Here is a 16,392-nt window from a genome sequence, read left to right as displayed (position 1 = left end):
GAGAGAGAGACAGAGGGACAGGGACAGGGGGAGAGAGAGAGACAGGGACAGAGGGACAGGGGGGGAGAGAGACAGAGGGACAGGGACAGAGGGACAGGGGGGGAGAGAGACAGAGGGACAGGGACAGAGGGACAGAGGGAGAGAGAGACAGAGGGACAGAGAGACAGAGGGACAGAGGCAGAGGGGGACAGAGGGAGAGGGGGACAGAGGGAGAGGGGGACATGGGGACAGAGACAGGGAGAGGGGGACACAGACGGGGACGGGGGACAGGGGGACAGAGACAGGGACAGGGGGACAGAGGGACGGGGACAGGGAAAGGGGACAGGGGAACAGGGACAGGGAGACAGAGACAGGGGGACAGGGGGACACAGACGGGGACGGGGGAGAGGGGGACAGAGGAACAGGGACGGGGACAGGGGGACAGGGGACAGAGAGAGGGGGATGGGGGGACAGGGGACAGACAGGGGACGGGGACAGGGATAGGGGGACAGGAACAGGGGGACGGGGACAGAGACAGGGACAGGGGGACAGCCCGGAGCCGGGAAGTGCCCCGGGGTGTTTGACCCCTTCCAATGCTCTGTGGGGGTCAGCTCCATGCGGGAGCACCGCTGCCACATGCAGTGCTCCTCAGCCACCGGACTGTCCCCAAACTCTCGGCTTCGTGCGACCCCCGCAAGGATACCCCAGCCCCGAGGTGCCCCGGAGGTGCCCTCGTTCCCCCCAGCTCCCTCCCAGCTCCTCCGGGTGTTACAGGAAACACCGCGCTGCAGAGTGACGAATTGCCACAGAGAGATGTGGCTTTGGAGGACACAGCGGCTGCTGGAACACGCAGAAATCTTCCAGTTGGGGATGAAGGAAATAAGATTTTTGTCAAATCTGCCTCAAAATATACCCCCCACCTCCTTCCCCCTTGGATTAGAAATCGGTGTTTTTGTAATTAACACCTCATCACTGCTCATTACTGCAGAGCCTGAGCCAAGAGAGGGAAAAAAAAAAAAAAAAAAAAAAAATGGGGAGGGGGGCAAATTTAAATTGAGCCATCTCTGAGTGTTTTTATAAAGTGGTCATTTTTTGACCAGGTTTGTGCTGTAGTGAGTGTCTGCAGCCCCCAGCCTGCACCCTCCTTCCCACATGTTGATCCGATAAAACCCTCAGGGCCAGGCTGAAGGCAGCGCTGCGTTGGTGGGTGCTTTCTCACAGGTCTGCTCTTTATGCTGAGTTCGATTTCCCCAGCTGTAATTTAGACACTGCTGTCACTCATCAGAAATTCAGAGTGAAAATTAAAGCCCACTTTAGAAAAGAGAAAAAAAAACAAAACAAAACCAAAATTTTCGTGGCGTTTAATTTTTCCCCCCTCTAAAATAACCCAGGTGAATCTTGCATCTTTGGTATCAAGCATTTCCCTCCCGGCTTTAAATTTCCAAGAGCTTTAAATATTCATTTACAAAACAAAATTAAAATATTATGGGTTTGCAGTACCAGCAAACCCCACAGCATAAATCCATCAGGCCCATGAGATAACTCCTAAGCCCTGAAAAATCCCATAGGGACCGATGGCAGCAATGAGGGGCTTCAGCATGGTTTGTCCTTGTGCTACAAAAATGGTAAATTTGTTTGTTTGCATAGGGAAAAAATATATATATAGGGGAAGAATCATCAGAGTTACTTTTTTAGAAGATAAAAGACATCTTCCAAATCACTGCTATGCCAGTGCCAGACCCCTCAGCTCATCCTTCCTTTTTGGGTGGGGAGAGGTCCTAAACCCTCCTCTCTCCCTCTGCTGGGGTCTGCCCCGTTCACCCCCACCCCTGTAACACAACCTGGAGGAAATCTGTTCCATAAATAATCCTGTTCGGCTTTGTGACGCCTGCCAGGGGTACTGCTTGTTCCCCCTCGCCCTCCAGCTGGCCGCACATGTCCTGCCCCAGCCCCGAAGGGACAGGGGAGTCTTGGGGCAAGTCTGGAAGCAAAGCCAGGCAACCTGCCCTGCTGGCTCCCAAGCACCTCGTGTGAGGTGAGAGCAGCGTTCCTGAAAGAGAGAGAGAGAGAGAAAAGAAATTAAAATAAAGCAGGGGATATTTTTGTTCATCCTTGTCTTCTGCTAAAAATAACCAGCCTTAATCTGCCTCGAGAGCGTGGGGAGGAGAGGAGTCCCTCCACCTTGGCTGCACAGAGAGGAGCCACATCAGTGAATCTCTTGAGAGAGGAGGAAGTGGGTTTTCTCTTTTCTCTTGGTTTCCTTTCCGCGTGTGTGACAGCACGCGATGGTCCCGGGGCAGGCACAGGCATCCTCCCTTTCCCAGGAGCGATCAAACCCATCCTTCCCCCCGGAACCCAGATCACAGCCGCCCGTTTTGGGGATCAAAGCAGCTTTTTTTTTTATTATTTTTGTGCAGCCTGGCTTCCCGCAGCCCTCCGAGGGCCCCGTTCTCGGCTGGCACCGGGGGCGCAGCGTGGCAGGAGCGGGTGCCGCGGCCGTGGGAAGCTGTGTGTTTACGGGAGGTGCGGCCAGGGCTTGCACAACCGGCGGCGGAGAGCAGAACACCGTGTCCCTGCCGCTGCTGTAGGTGCAGCGGAGCGGCCAGCAGGGATGGACGGACCGTGGGGACGGAGGGGATGGGGCGGGAGGGTGACACCGCTCGCTGGGCGTGAGGACGCTCGACCCCGGGGACGCAGAGCGGCTGGGAAGCCGTTTTCTGTACGAAATTCTCCCTCAAACCTTCCTGCGGGAGGGCCCGTGGGAGGGATGCGGGATGACCCGGGCAGACCCAGCCGGGGGGATCCCCCTGATCCCTGCCGGCGCTGCCGCAGCCTCCCCCTCTGTGCCCGCACTCACGGCTCCCACCGCGACTCTTCAACAGCCGAGGGGCCAAGGCACTCCCCCACATGTGGGGACCCCCAGAGCTCTGACCCCCCTATTCTGTCACAGGCCTGATCCCGATCCCGATCCCGATCCTGCCCTGTCCTGCACTGTGGCCAGAGCCGGATCTTTCCGAGAGCGTTTCCACTCCGTAAACCACCAGATTGTGACCCAAATCCTGGCCCTTGTTGCAAAAAAACCCCTCCGAGACAGGGGCACCTCCCTCCAGAGGCTTCACTGGGCCTGGATCCATCCCTGAGCTCCCATCTTCCCCACGCCGCTTCCTTCCAGACGCTGGGACAGCTTCTACCAGATGGAAGGACGCGAATATTTTCCCAGATTATTTCCCTTCTGAGGAAATGGGGGAAATCGCTGCCTTTCCCTGCTGGCAACGAGCAGCAGAGAGGAGGACAGAGCCCAGGGCTCCCGCAGCCCTGCCGGAGATCCAGCCCCACACGGGTAAGGGCAGGATGCGGCAGCGGGGCCGGAGCAGGGAGGATAAATAAAGTCCGGCTTTGCCGTCCTGGCTTGTGGCCACTTCTAACACAAAGTACATTCCGGTCTGGACGTAACGAACTGTACCAGCCTCCGCCGGGGAGGGAGGACGGCTGGAGGCGGCTGGGGGTGGCTGGGGGTGGCTGGGGGTGGCTGGGGGTGGCTGGGACCCCCCCCGGCCCGCTCCGGGGGTGTCAGGGTGGGAGCTGGCACCTCTGCCCTGGGCTGGGCGCAGGGGTGATGAGGGGATCGATCCCCCCGCGGACGCTCAGCTTTGCGGAGGCTGCGCCCTGCCGTGGAGATGCTCCTGCCAGACGGATCTGAGACCCAAAATCTCCTGGAGATTCCCCCCCTCGGTACCCCAATACTTGCGGGGAGCGGGGAGAGCCTCGGGTTGGGGGCACAGAGCGTGACCCAGACCAGCGTCCCCCGGCAATTCCCGGAGTTTCGGACCCGGTCTCAGCTTCTCCACTCCGGGAGCCGCCGCCCGGGAGCCCGGAGGAGCCGCCGGGGCCGGACCGGGCCGTGCCCCTGCCGGGAGCTGCACCGGGCGGGCGCTGTGCCAGGCGCCCGGCGTGGGGACGCGATGTACCGGCCGCGGGAGCGCCGGGAACAGCCTGACTCAGCGCCGGGCCGGCGGGGGGGCACCCGGCCAGGGCCACCCGGGGCTCGGCAACTCCCCTGGCAACACCCCAGTATCGCCCCGGCACCCCCCAGTATCCCCCCGGCACCCCCCAGTATCCCCTCGGCACCTCCTCCAATATCCCCCCTGCACCCCCCGCAGTGTTCCCCCCGGAAACCCCCCCAGTATCCCCCCAACACCCCCCCAGTGTTTCCCTGTCACCTCCCAGGTTCCCCCCCCATCATCCCCCCCAATATCCCCCCCACTCCCCCCGTGTCCCCCCACATCCCTGCCAATATCCCCCCCTCACCCCCCGGCCTCAGCCCCTGCATGCCCCCCCAGAATCACCCCCAAAACCCTTTCAGCATCTCCCAGAGTGAATCCCCATCAATGTCCTGGGGGTGTCCCCCAGAATCCTCCTCACCCTCGGTCAGCTCCCCTAGCTGGGGCTCGACAGCATTTCGGGGAATTAAATGCTAAAAATACGCCCTGAGGGGGAACCCGGCTGCAGCGAGCACTTCCCCCAAACTGGCTGCTGTAAAGCGCCCAGCCTCGAGCTCTCCCCGGGGTGATGCAGCCCAACATCCCCTCCTGCCCCTCCCAGCAGCGCCAGTTATTCAGGGTGAGGATTTTTTCCACTTTGTGCCCTGGTGGACAGCACCACGGGGGTTTGTGGAGGTGTGTGGGGTGCCTGGATGTGTTTCCAGAGCTGCTTCTGCACCCCCGTGTCCCACCTGCGACCTCCCCGACTGCCCTGAGCTGGGCAGTCATCAGCCCCAAAGCACTGGGGGGACATCTTCAAGAGACCCCACTTCCAGGCCCAAAGCCAGCCCTGAGGATGGAGGAAGGACTGAGATCCTCACGCCAGATTCGGGAGCCCCTGGGGCTGATATTTGCCCTGTCCTTCAGTCAGATCCTTCCCCTCTTCCAACTTCAGGGGGAAAAAAATCAGAGTGGGGAAAGAGGAGCATGTCTGACATTGTTCCCTCTGTCACAGGCAAAGGCAAAGCCAAAGCAGCCGTGAAAAATCATCAACAATTGGTTTTGGCAAGAAGAGGCAAACCAGAGCTTTCCATGAATTTTTTTTTTTCTTTTTTTTTTTTTTTTTCCTTTTTGCTAGAAAGGTTCCTTTTCTTCCAGAGAGAGTTTGAAGGATGGCTTTGGCCAGGTTCATCCCAAAGCCATCTCCTTGGGACAGTGAAAACCTGGCCCAGATTTAGGAAACCCCTAAGTCACAGGATCAGGCCCCCACATCCCTGGGGTCTGCAGTTGGGGTCCGCACCCCATTGTGCCCCATGACTCAGAGGATTTGCTGCTGCAGGCACAGCTGGAGGTGTCCCAGGCCGGAGGAGGGTGGTGGGGGCAAATCCCGAGGATCTGGGATTCCCCAAGCCCCCGGTGCTGGCTGGGGTGTCCCACACCCTGCAGGGATGTGCTTCATCCCTCTGGATCCTGCCAAGGGACACCCCGGGAGCAGCTACTGCCCCCCGGGATCCCCAGCCACGGCTTTGCCACGTCCTGACCACCACCGGGGTAAAGGCTTGTGGGGTGAGCAAACCCCAGAGGCAGCAGCGGGCAGGGAGCCCCGGGTGCCTCTGTGCCCCCCCAAACACCTCCGTGCACTCCCAGATGTCTCTGGGCGATGCTTCACAGCCCAGCACTGCCCCAAAGCATCCCCTGTGCCCCCCGAGCCACCCCCCAGGAGCGCCCCGACCCTGCAGCAGGATCAGGCCCATCGTCACCCCAGCCTGCAGCAAACCGGGGTGTGCAGTGTGTGGGGAACAAGGAATTGTGCCCGCGGTGTTCTCCCTCCCCAAATCACCCTAAACTGGAGCTGCAGCGCTGCTGCCTGTCCCTTCCACCGCGGGGGCCAGGGGCGGCTCAGCCCCCCCAGAAAAAAGCAATGCCCCCCGTCCCGGGGCTGGGGCTGGCAGCCTCCCTGCCCGCAGGGGGAAAGCTGCAGGAGCAAACACCCAGCACCCTCCCCAGACACACACCACCCCTTTTCCTTGGAGACAGAAAGGCTGGGAGTGGGGCGGCTTTGCGGGGGTTGTCCGCAAATTTGGGCGTTGGGCGAGGAGCCCGCAGGAGCTGCAGCGAGCTGGGGGTGCAGGGGCGCCCCGGAACGGGCAGAGAGGCGGTTCCAGAGCATCCGAGAGGAAATTAAAAAGAAATCGAGAAGGAGGAAAAAGAAGGAGAGGAAAAGGCGGTGTTTGGGAGCAAAAAAAAGGGTTAAAGCAGCGCAGAGGAGGAGAGGTGAAGGCCGAGGGCTGGCGGAAAGGGGGGAGAGGCGGGGAGAGGTTGGGGAGAGGGAGCTCGGCTGAGCGAGAACATCCTGTACCCTCGGGGAACGGCGGCCGGGGCGGGCGGGGGTGAGCGGGGCACCGGGGCGGGGGGACGTGTCACACACCTCCCTGCTGCCTGGGGCACCCCTCGGCTCACCCGGAGGGGATGGCTTTGGACAGTGCGGGGGCAATCCTGCTGGGGGTGAGGCCGGGGTAGCTCTTGGGCTGCCCTGCGCCCCGGCGTCCGCTCAGGCTCACATTCCTCACCGCTTTTCAACCGAGCAGGGAGACCCCTGGGCAGGGCAGGGGAGGAGGAAGGGGCACCCCAATGAACCCCTCTTCCCCCCGTCCCGCACGTCTCCCCGGAGGGAACCTCGCTGCAGCAAAACCTGCCTGCGCAGGGATGCCCTGCGTGCATCTTTGCAGCTGAGGCTGTCCCCACCCTGCTGGAGGGTCCCCCTGTCCCCAGGGCTGGCAGCACCCCACACGCGCCAGGGGCCCCTTCCTGTGTTTGTTAAGACGCCGTGAGTCAGGCGTCTGGGTTTCGGTTTAAGCCAATATTTACCAGCCGAGAGCTGCCAAAATAAAGCTGCGGCTTCACCAGTAAATATAGGGCTGAGATGGGGCGGGGCGTGTGTGTGTGTGTGTGTGTGTTTGTGTGATTTATATATCCCCCACCTCAGCACAGACACCCCCTTCCCCACCTGTCCGGTGCCTCCTCATCGTCCTTCTGCCAACGTGGGGACACCACAAAAGTGGGGACACCACAAAAGTGGGGACACCACGAAAGTGGGGACACCACGAAAGTGGGGACACCACAAAACCCCCGCATCAAGCGCAGCAGAGATTAGCCCTGCCTGCCCTGCCCCGACCATCACTCCCCCTCCTTCCAGGGGGATCCCCACTGCAGGACTCAGAGACTGTCAGAGCTGGGGCATTTCAGGGCCCCCCAAGGCTGCGCTGCCCCTGGGTTGGGGGGTCCCTGCCGGGCCGGGGTCCCCGGGCTGTGGGATCGGTGCCGCTGCCCTGTGCCGGTGCCGGGCGCTGCTCTCGTCCTGCCCCTCCCGAGGACACAAAGCCCCGGCCGAGGCCGGGCAGGGCTGCCCGGTGTGTGCCCCAGGAAATGCCAGCTTCTCCGGGGTGCTGCCACGGGTGCGGAACAGCGTGCGCGGCTGAGGATCCAGCAGAGATGGGGAATGCAGGGAGAGACCCCGTGTCCCCGTCCCCTGTGTCCCTGTCCCCCGTGTCCCCGTCCCCTGTGTCCCCCGTGTCCCCTGTGTCCCCCGTGTCCCTGCTCCCCGTGTCCCCGTCCCCCGTGTCCCCGTCCCCCGTGTCCCTGGGGCTGGCTGGCTGCTGCAGGAGCAGAGCTGCTGTCCCCGCCCCTGTCCCCACCCCATCCAGTGAGGACATGGGTCCCGTGGCCTCTCGCCAGGACCACCGTGGCAACGAGAGCGAGACCCTCCGGACTTTCCCCACCCGCCACAAGTTTGAAACTAAAATCCGGGTGAGAATTTTCTCCTCTTGCAGCTCCTCTGAGCCAGACTGGGCAGGGGGCAGCAGGTCCCCACATTGCCCCCCATGTTCCCCTTCAACACTGGGGGCTCCCCCGAGCCGTGCCACCCTCCCAGGTGTGTCCCTGGTGTTTCTACAGGTGCAGATCCTCAAGCTGCCAGACACCCTTGTCCTGAAAAGGAAGTCTCCTGCAGCACCTCCTCATCTGCCAGGGGTTGTCCCCAGCCTTCGTGGCCTCCCCTCAGGGCAGGGGGAGTGGTGCTGTGAGTGCCTGGTTCTTGCTCTGCCCCAGGGACAGGAAAACATGGGCTCAAATCTGCATTGGAGAAGCCAAGAACAGCCCCTCTGATGATCCCCTCATCTCCTGCTGCTTCCCCAGCTCTGCCAGACAGGTGCCTCCTCTTCCTCCTGTACCCTGCTGTGGTACATCTGTGCTCCCTCCCCATGCCCAAAACCGCTGACCCTGAGCTGGGCATCACACCCTGCCGGGGCACAGCTCTGCCAGGGCAGGGCTGAGGGGATTGGGACCTTGCTGCCAGCTGGGGCCGCTTCAGCACCGTCACTCTCCAGGTCCATCCCGAATTCCCAAAGCTCCTGCACTCCTTGCAGCCTGAGCTCGACAAGGCGCTGGTGGAGATTGCCCAAGGGGCTCCCAAGGCACAGAGCTGCTGCTGCACTGGCTCCTCTCCAGGGTGAGCTCCCACCTGGCTGAGCCGCCTCTCCCTCCCTGAGGAGGAGGTCCAGCTCTGGTCATCCAGCGCCTGCAGAGTGGCCATACAGAAGTGCACACAACCCTGAGCGCCCACAGCTCCAACGCCACCTGCGAGTCCCTCTTCTCTGGCAACAAATCTTTTCCATGGAATGCTTCCAACCAGAGCAGCCACCGCTGGAAATAAACCAAGGCAAGCGCGACCCAAGCGGCTCCCTCAGATCTTGGGGCTGCTGCATCTTCCCCTGCCCTGCAACCCCTTTTTAAATCTCCCCTTGAGCAGAGCTCAGCCCATGGCTTGCTGCTGGCCTAGCCCAGATTATTGTGTGATTGCACACACTACAGGCAAAGCCATCCTGTCCATGTGGCTTTTTCCAGGACCTTCTGGCCCTGCTGTCCCTGTCCTGGCCCAGGGGGTTGGGTTGAGTGAAAACACCACCTTGTAGATGCTGCTCTTTACTCAAATTCTCCCACAGCCAGACCTCGGGATCTCTGGAGAGTGAGAAAGACAGAGGGGCAGGGGCAGCACGGAGGGGCACTGGGGGGCTCTTCCTTCATTGCTGTCTCTTGGAGTCCTGGGGGTCCTGGCAGACACCGAAGTTGCTGTTGGTGATGGAGCCCACAATGGTTTTATCGGCGTTGCAGGTCAAGCCTCTCTCGCACGGACACTTGTAGTAGACCCCATAGATGCTCTGCAGGGAGCAAGGGCTCAGTGCAGGGTGGGGCACGTTCCCCATCCCTGCCCAGCCCTGGGGGCAGGGAAGCACCTACCTTTGGGGAGCACTCCTGGAACTCGGCTGCCTGCGCAGCGCATCGGGCCAGGCTGAGGCCGTCCTTGCGGTGGCAGCAGCCGCTCTTGCACTGGGCACTCTGCAGGCACAGCTCCCCGATCTCCTGCAGTGCAAGGCAGGGCCTGAGCACCACCTCCCTCTTTGTTCCCCTTTAATCTCAGCCTAGCTGTGAGCCCGAGGGGTTTGGGTGGGCATTGGACATCAGCTCTGCCTCAGCACCACTGCCCCCATGCCCCAACCTCCCACCCTGCAGCATTTGCTCAGTCTGGCCCAAAATACCACCCACCAAAGTGCTTTTTGCTGGACTCAGGGGAGTGGGGCTGAGACACCACAGGGAAAGCATTTCCCCTCCCCAGTCCCTGTGAACCACGCAGGGTGGGAGGCCTGGCTGGCTCAGGCAGCTGAGAGCTTCAGCCTGATCCATTTTCCGTGTTCCCTATCCCTTTATAGTGCTGATTTCCCAGGCTCCGAGTTCCCTCACAACCCCAGAAAACCCAGCAGACGCCTCCAACCCTCCAGGCGCGTCCCTTGCCGCAGTGGGAGCATCCTGTGCCGAGGACAGGGCCGGTCTCTCTTACCAAGTTGAAGATGAGCCCTCGCTCGGGCTGCTCCGGCTGGGCCGGGGCCAGGAGCAGCAGGGCCAGGAGCAGGCAGGCAGGCAGCACCTTGGCCATGGTGGGCTTGTCTGTGGCTGTGCCACCGGGGCCAGCAGGGGTTTTATAGCTGCTGTCTCCATCAGCTGACAGGGCTGCTCCTATCACACCTTAACTCGTGGCATTGGGGCACTGCTGCACTGCCCAGGGCAAGGAAACAGCCATGCCTGGGCAGCCAAGGCTACCGGGTCCTGTTCCCAGGTGTCTGACCTCCACTGGCAATGTCAAGCAGCTCCTTTGGCCAAAGAGAGCACAAAATAATGGCACTTCTGTGCTTCTAGTCCTTCCTCCTCTGCTTCCCCCTGGCAGCAGTGGGCTGTGGAGCTGGAGTTCTCTGGAGTGCCCTCCTTGCTGGGTGCTGCTGGTGGCTCACGGGCAAAGCGAGGGCTGCTTGCCACGGCAGGAGCTCTGCTCCGTGGGAAAGCCACCAGATCCTCCGTGTCTCAAATGGAATCACGGGCACCAAGAAACCTGCTGGAGAAAGTTCGTATTGTGCAGGACAGCGCAGCCCCCTGCGAGGATCCAGAGCCCACCAAGGTCTCCAGCCCAAGGACCGGCACTTCAGTCTGCCCTGCCAAATATTTGCTCTGTGTTCCAGTGCTTGGAGGGGTGTGGCTGATGAAAGGAAAGCAGCCCTGGGAACGGCACAGCTTTGCATGCCCTCAGTGGTTTGGCTGTCCTTGGACATGATTAATGGCCACATAGCCCTGGCCTTTGACAGCCACAGGAGTGATGCTGAGGCTGGCGCTGGCTGCTGGGTGACCGTCACACTGTCACACTGTCACACTGTCACTCAGGATGCAGGGCAGATGTGGCCCCTGGAGAGAGGTCCCAGAGTGCCTGCAGCCCCCTGGGGCTGTCCATGCTCCCTCCGGCAGCAGGACACGGGGCTCGGGCAGGGACCTGCCGGTGCCGGCTGACAGCCCGGTGTGTGTCCTGCTGGCAGGAGGAGCCATTTCCCTCCCCGCACTGGGGCTGTGGGGATGTCCCCTCCCTGCCTGCAGCCCCCACCCCAGTGACGCAGCAGCTTTTGTGCTCCTTGCCAGTGTGGGAAGACCCTGGTGACACCGGCTGGGGAGGGGGCACAGAATTTGGGACACATCACAGGGCACACGGCAGAGCCCGGTGAGACCCTGGGGGCGGCGGCACAGCCCCTGGCACATCGTGGGGCGCGCGCTGGGGGTCAAGGCACATCCTGGGTCTCATCCCAACGCGCAGCCCGGGGCGTGTGGCACATCCGGGGGCACACGCAGCTCGGGCACGCCCTGACACACGTCCCGGGTGTGCGTGGCACAGCCCAGGGCGTTTCTGCGGGCACAGCGGGGGACAGAGCGCTCCCCTGAGCGCACTGCAGGGCACAGCGGGCATCCCAGGGCACACCGCGGGGTGCACACCGGGGATATTCGGGTTATCCCGGGCCGCACGAAGGAGGCGAAGGGTGCATCCCGAGAGAGCATCCCAGGCACACGGGGCTCGTTCGGGGAGCATCCCGGGAGCGCATCCCGACAGCGCATCCCGAAGGCACCGCCCGCCCCGGCTGCGGGAGCGGGGTCGCTCCGGCTCCTCCCGAGTCCCCCCGGGCTGGGCGGGGGTGGGAGGAGGTCTCGCCGCCGCCCCCCGGGGCGGTCCCGCCGCTGCCGGAGCCGCTCGCCGCCCCCGCTGCCGCCGGGCGGGGCCGGAGCGGGGCCGGGGCCGGGGCACGGAGCGGGGGCCGGGGCCGGAGCCGGAGCCGGAGCGGGGCCGGAGCAGGGCCGGGGCCGGAGCAGGGCCGGGGCCGGAGCGGGGCCGGGGCCGGAGCGGGGCCGGGGCCGGAGCGGGGCCGGAGTGGGGCCGGGGCCGGAGCCGGAGCCGGAGCGGGGCCGGAGCCGCTGCCCCCGCCATGTCCAAGCTGCTGCCGGCGCAGGAGGCGGCTCGGATCTACCACACCAACTACGTGCGGAATGCGCGGGCCATGGGGGTGCTCTGGGCCCTCTTCACGCTCTGCTTCTCCATCCTGATGGTGGTGACCTTCATCCAGCCCTACTGGATCGGCGACAGCATCGACACGCCGCAGGCCGGCTACTTCGGCCTCTTCTCCTACTGCATCGGCAACGCGCTCACCGGTGAGCTCATCTGCAAGGGCAGCCCCCTGGACTTCGGCACCATCCCCTCCAGTGCCTTCAAAACTGCCATGTTCTTCGTAGGCATCTCCACCTTCCTCATCATCGGCACCATCCTCTGCTTCAGCCTCTTCTTCTTCTGCAACGCGGCCACCGTTTACAAAGTCTGCGCCTGGATGCAGCTGGCAGCGGGTGAGCGGGGCTGGGGAGATGCGGGGGAGCGGGGGGCTGCCCAGGGCCGAACCTTTTCCCTTTCCGCTGCTGGGGCCGGGGGTTTGGCCAGCTAAGAGACCCCGGTGTCACCTCCGTGCCGTTTGCTCCCCCTCACTTGGTTACCAGAGCGGAGTTTTTAGTAAAAACCTCCTTCCAGAGCGGCTGGGACGCAGCAGAGCCGCCGCGTGTCGGGCGATGCTTCCCCGGGTGCTGCTGCAGAACCTTGCGGCCTCAGTTTCCTCGGGGAGCTGCTGCCCAGGCGCAGGGAGGCTGCGGGGGATCAGTTCGAGAGCACCAAAAATCCCCCCCAGGGCACAGAGCGCTCTCCTGTGCTTGGGATCCTGCAGGAATTAACAGCGATGGCGTTTACTGGGCCATTGTAGAAACTCCCTGAGCTCAGGGAATAACGCAGGAGGAAGATGATGCACGAGGAAGGGACTGACTGCCCGATTTGGCGGCATCACCCGCATTTCCTCACTTTGCTGCTCATCCCTGTGGTTCTCCAGCCTGTCCCCATCTCTCCCCCAAGGCACCTGAGACACCTGGTAACCCAAGCTCCTGCGTTTGATGGGAGCCTCAGCTGAAACCCGACCCGGAGCTTTGTTTGCTCCTGAATCATTCATGGGAGCCCTGGCCACAGCCCCGCGGACACCCGTGGGAGGAGGCAGCGGGGATTCTTCAGCTCCCAGCTAAAGATTTAGATAAGAAGCTTGGGGCAGCTCAGCCTCCTGGGGAGCAGGAGCAGAGAAAAAAGCTTTGCTGTGGTAGTTGGGGTTTTTACGGGTTTTTTTGTTGTTGTTCTGAGTGGGGGAAGAGAAAATTGTCACAGGCTGTTCTGGTCAGATGTACAGCTGCTGCTGCATTTGAGGAATTATTTTAAAAAGTGGGCAGGCTGAGAGAAGATCCACTTTGTGGCCTTTGCTCTGCGCCAGGGCACAACTGCACAGAAATTATTTCTTTCCCACTTTCCCCGTTTCTCTGTTAGTTACAGGGAAGATTTAACCAACTGCTTTTCCACAAAGAGAAATCCTCTCTGCGGACCAAGGAAGCTCCCTGCTCACCTCACTGCTGGCTTTTCCCCAAGCCAAGGGAGAAGAAAACCTTGGCAAAGGACAAGGCCAATGCCCCAGAAGGGGCAGTGGTGTGGGGCAAGGTGCATTTAAGGAGGCTGCAGGTGGCCATGAGGGGCAGGGACAAACATCTGCTCGTCCACCACGAGGTTGTTTCTCGTGTGAGAGGAGCCAGGGGCTGCCTCACCTCTGCACCTGTTACTTCCAACGTAAGAGTGGAGCGTGTGAAGGGGTTTTGTTAATCATATGAGCTCAGCCCAAGCCCGGTCATTGTTCTTGTCCAGTAAATATAATTTCTCTGAGAGGGGGAAAAAGGCACTTCTGAGATTTTGGGGCAGGAGCTGCCCTTCAGCAGCCTGCTGGCGCCGGGGATGGTGCAGCTGCCGTGGCAAAGCTGCGGAGGTGGGGTCCTGGGGACCCCAGGGCCAGGCTGGAGCAGCTCTCGAGGTGGTGTGTGAGCTCTGAGAGCAGCCACAGCAGGAGCTGCTGCTGGAACCATCACAGCTGAACGAGCAGAATTAATCTGCCCACAAAGCTGCTGCTGACGGCAGCTCTGCCTTAGCAAACACTGAGCTGGAATCAGCCGCCAGGCCGGGGTGTCCATCTCACACCGACTGAACCATTCCCGTTTTGTCTGGAGAAGATATTTCCTTGGAGTGGCACGGCCAGGGCTCTGTGCAGAGGGAGCGGAGACGTTGCCTGAGCAACGCCGCGACAGGAGATGCTGGTGCAGCACGTCCTTGGCTCGTGGGAAGGCAGAACAGCGGGATCCTGATCCTATCCTGCTCCTGCTCCTCCCTGCCTCTGGAGCAGAGCAGAGCCCACAGGGATGAGCAACCACGGCGCCTTTCAAGGGACAAGTCCGATGGATTTGTAGCATGATGTTTGCTCCTCCAGCCGCTCTCTCCACTTGGGTATTGATGCCTGGAAAATAGAATTCATCTTGCCAATTGGAGTGAATACAAAAGCAAACCTTTAGTTGAAAGCTTGCAGGTGAACAACGTGGCGAAAAGTTCACGTGGTGTAGTAATTGTACAACTTTTTATAAGGTTGGTAGATTAGTACACCTATCATACAATTAAAAGGTTAGTTGGGTAGCTAATAATTCCTGAGGTCCTGACCCTCTGGAAGCAGTCCAGAGGTTTCTCTTGCCTCACTTTCGTTATGTCTGGTACAGATTTTGGTTGGAGAACAGAATGCTCTTGAAGCTGGTTCTCCTCTTGGAGTAAGACTAAGCAATATTTAGGAATTGGTTTACAAGCTCAGCTTATTGTTCCTAAAGGTAAGGAAGAAAGATAGGAAAAAGACGAGAAGCTACAGCAACCTACCAAGCTACGAGCTTCTGTAAAACGTAAAAAAAAGCTAAAAATCTTTGGGCACCATCATCAGCTCAGGAGCACTCATGTCCCCCTGCAGCTACGGGGCTGATGATCGGCTGCCTGATCTACCCCGACGGCTGGGACTCTAGCGAGGTGAGGCGAATGTGCGGCGACAAAACCGACAAATACACGCTGGGCGCCTGCACCGTGCGCTGGGCCTACATCCTGTGCATCATCGGCATCCTGGACGCCCTCATCCTCTCCTTCCTGGCCTTCGTGCTGGGCAACCGGCAGGACAACCTCCTGCCCTCGGATTTCAAAGTGGAGGATAAAGGTGAGGGCGGTGGGGTCGCTCCTGGGGCAGCGTTTCAGCTCCACAGGGTGGGGGGGAAACATCTCTGCCTTGAGAGGGGTCTGGAACAGAGGCCAGGCAGGGTTAAAGGAATAAAGTAGGGGTTTATTGAAAGGCCTTCAAAGGATACTCCTTGAGCAGTACAAGAGCCTGGCTGTGGTTCCACCCAGGATGGATGACTGGGCATGAGTTTTCCCATTTTTGTGAGTTTTGGTCCATTTACAGATTGGGGTTAATTGTGCAATTACAGCTTGAGGTGATGCAGTCCCACCCTCGCGGTTTGCTCTCCTCAATTCGCTGTTGTTTGCAGTCCTTGGTTCTGGGGCTGGGAAAGGTTTTGTGTGACTGAGCTGTGAGGAGAACTCGCTCCCAGTTTATACAAAGTTCAGAGTCATGTACCAATGCAGGGCAGAATCTGGAAAATATGAAAGCTAAAACTTAAAGCATCAAGGTCATTGCTGTTGCTGGGGTGGATGGGGGGTGGATTCATCCCTGCCACAGCCACACACAGCTCTGTAGAGATGGAGAACAAGGCAGGAGCCCAAATTGACCCAGATTATCCTTCTCAGGCCTCTGGGGCTTTCTCATCATCTTGTTTTAAACATATTTCCCTTTGAAAACAAGCCTGCAAAACACACCCATCCTTTCAGTGTTACACACTAACTCAGCAATTCTCTTTTTGTTTCACAGAAGAGGGAAATGACTGACAGGACTGACAGAGCTGCTCACCACGTAAGTGATAACCCACACAGATTTTTACTATTCCCAGCATCCACGATGCCACTGTTGTATTCTGATTACCTAAGCATTGACAGCTGATTTTGGTGCTGGAGTCACATTTGGTTTTATTTTGTGGTTAAAGAAGAAATAATCTTTGCTTTGCCTCCCAACACTGGGAAAGCACAAACCCTTGCCAAGTGCAAAGAATCAAACAAGCATCAAATTGGAAGTCATACTCCACTTCCCAACAACTGACTTACTCTTTCTGTTCCCAGGGTCATCCAGAGCTCTTCTTCCATCAGCACTTTTCTTTGAAGTGACTCTTCTAGGAAGCTCAAACTTACCAAATTCTGTGGATTTTCTACAGCTTTTTTCATCCATGGGGCCGCTCTTGGCTCACAGCTCTTGTGGAGCTTATTTGGTGGGAAGAGCCCAAAAGGGACATTGAAGTTTTTCTGAGACCATCAGCAAGAAGGACAAGAGGGGAAGGATGGCGATTTGCTGCTTTTTGGGGGGGTTTGTACACCTTATTTCAAGGAGATTAGTTCTGAATTAAAAAAAAAAAAACAACAAAACACCACCAAAATATCAGTGGTTTGGGTTTTGTGCTCATCTCCTGAGGGCAGAAGAAACCTCTGCCATATCCCAGGTTGGCTTTTTACTGGAAAAATACCATGACAGGCCAATGCCCA

General features: G+C 59.8%; 2 protein-coding genes across 3 annotated transcripts; one reads left to right on the top strand and one right to left on the bottom strand.

Moving 5' to 3' along the window:
- Positions 1-8,923: 8,923 nt before the first annotated feature.
- On the bottom strand, positions 8,924-10,484 carry CLPS (colipase). The gene is made up of 3 exons (XM_040085684.2): positions 9,853-10,484; positions 9,255-9,377; positions 8,924-9,175 (listed from the first exon to the last, which is right to left on the bottom strand). Exons 1-3 carry the CDS (start codon positions 9,946-9,948, stop codon positions 9,038-9,040), a joined length of 357 nt encoding a protein of 118 aa, XP_039941618.1. The 5' UTR covers positions 9,949-10,484; the 3' UTR covers positions 8,924-9,037.
- Positions 10,485-11,662: 1,178 nt separating this feature from the next.
- LHFPL5 (LHFPL tetraspan subfamily member 5) lies at positions 11,663-16,291 on the top strand. Of its 2 annotated transcripts, XM_040085789.2 has the most exons (5): positions 11,751-12,029; positions 12,111-12,218; positions 14,726-14,962; positions 15,671-15,712; positions 15,976-16,291. In XM_040085789.2, exons 1-4 carry the CDS (start codon positions 11,807-11,809, stop codon positions 15,685-15,687), a joined length of 585 nt encoding a protein of 194 aa, XP_039941723.1. In that variant the 5' UTR covers positions 11,751-11,806; the 3' UTR covers positions 15,688-15,712; positions 15,976-16,291. The 2 variants fall into 2 exon arrangements, with proteins under 2 accessions (XP_039941722.1, XP_039941723.1); XM_040085788.2 differs by having other exon boundaries at positions 11,663-12,218.
- The last annotated feature ends 101 nt before the right edge of the window (positions 16,292-16,392 follow it).

This window comes from Hirundo rustica, chromosome 24, assembly GCF_015227805.2.
Source record: "Hirundo rustica isolate bHirRus1 chromosome 24, bHirRus1.pri.v3, whole genome shotgun sequence".
NCBI classification, from domain to species: domain Eukaryota; kingdom Metazoa; phylum Chordata; class Aves; order Passeriformes; family Hirundinidae; genus Hirundo; species Hirundo rustica.
This window is presented reverse-complemented; position numbering and strand designations above follow the sequence as displayed.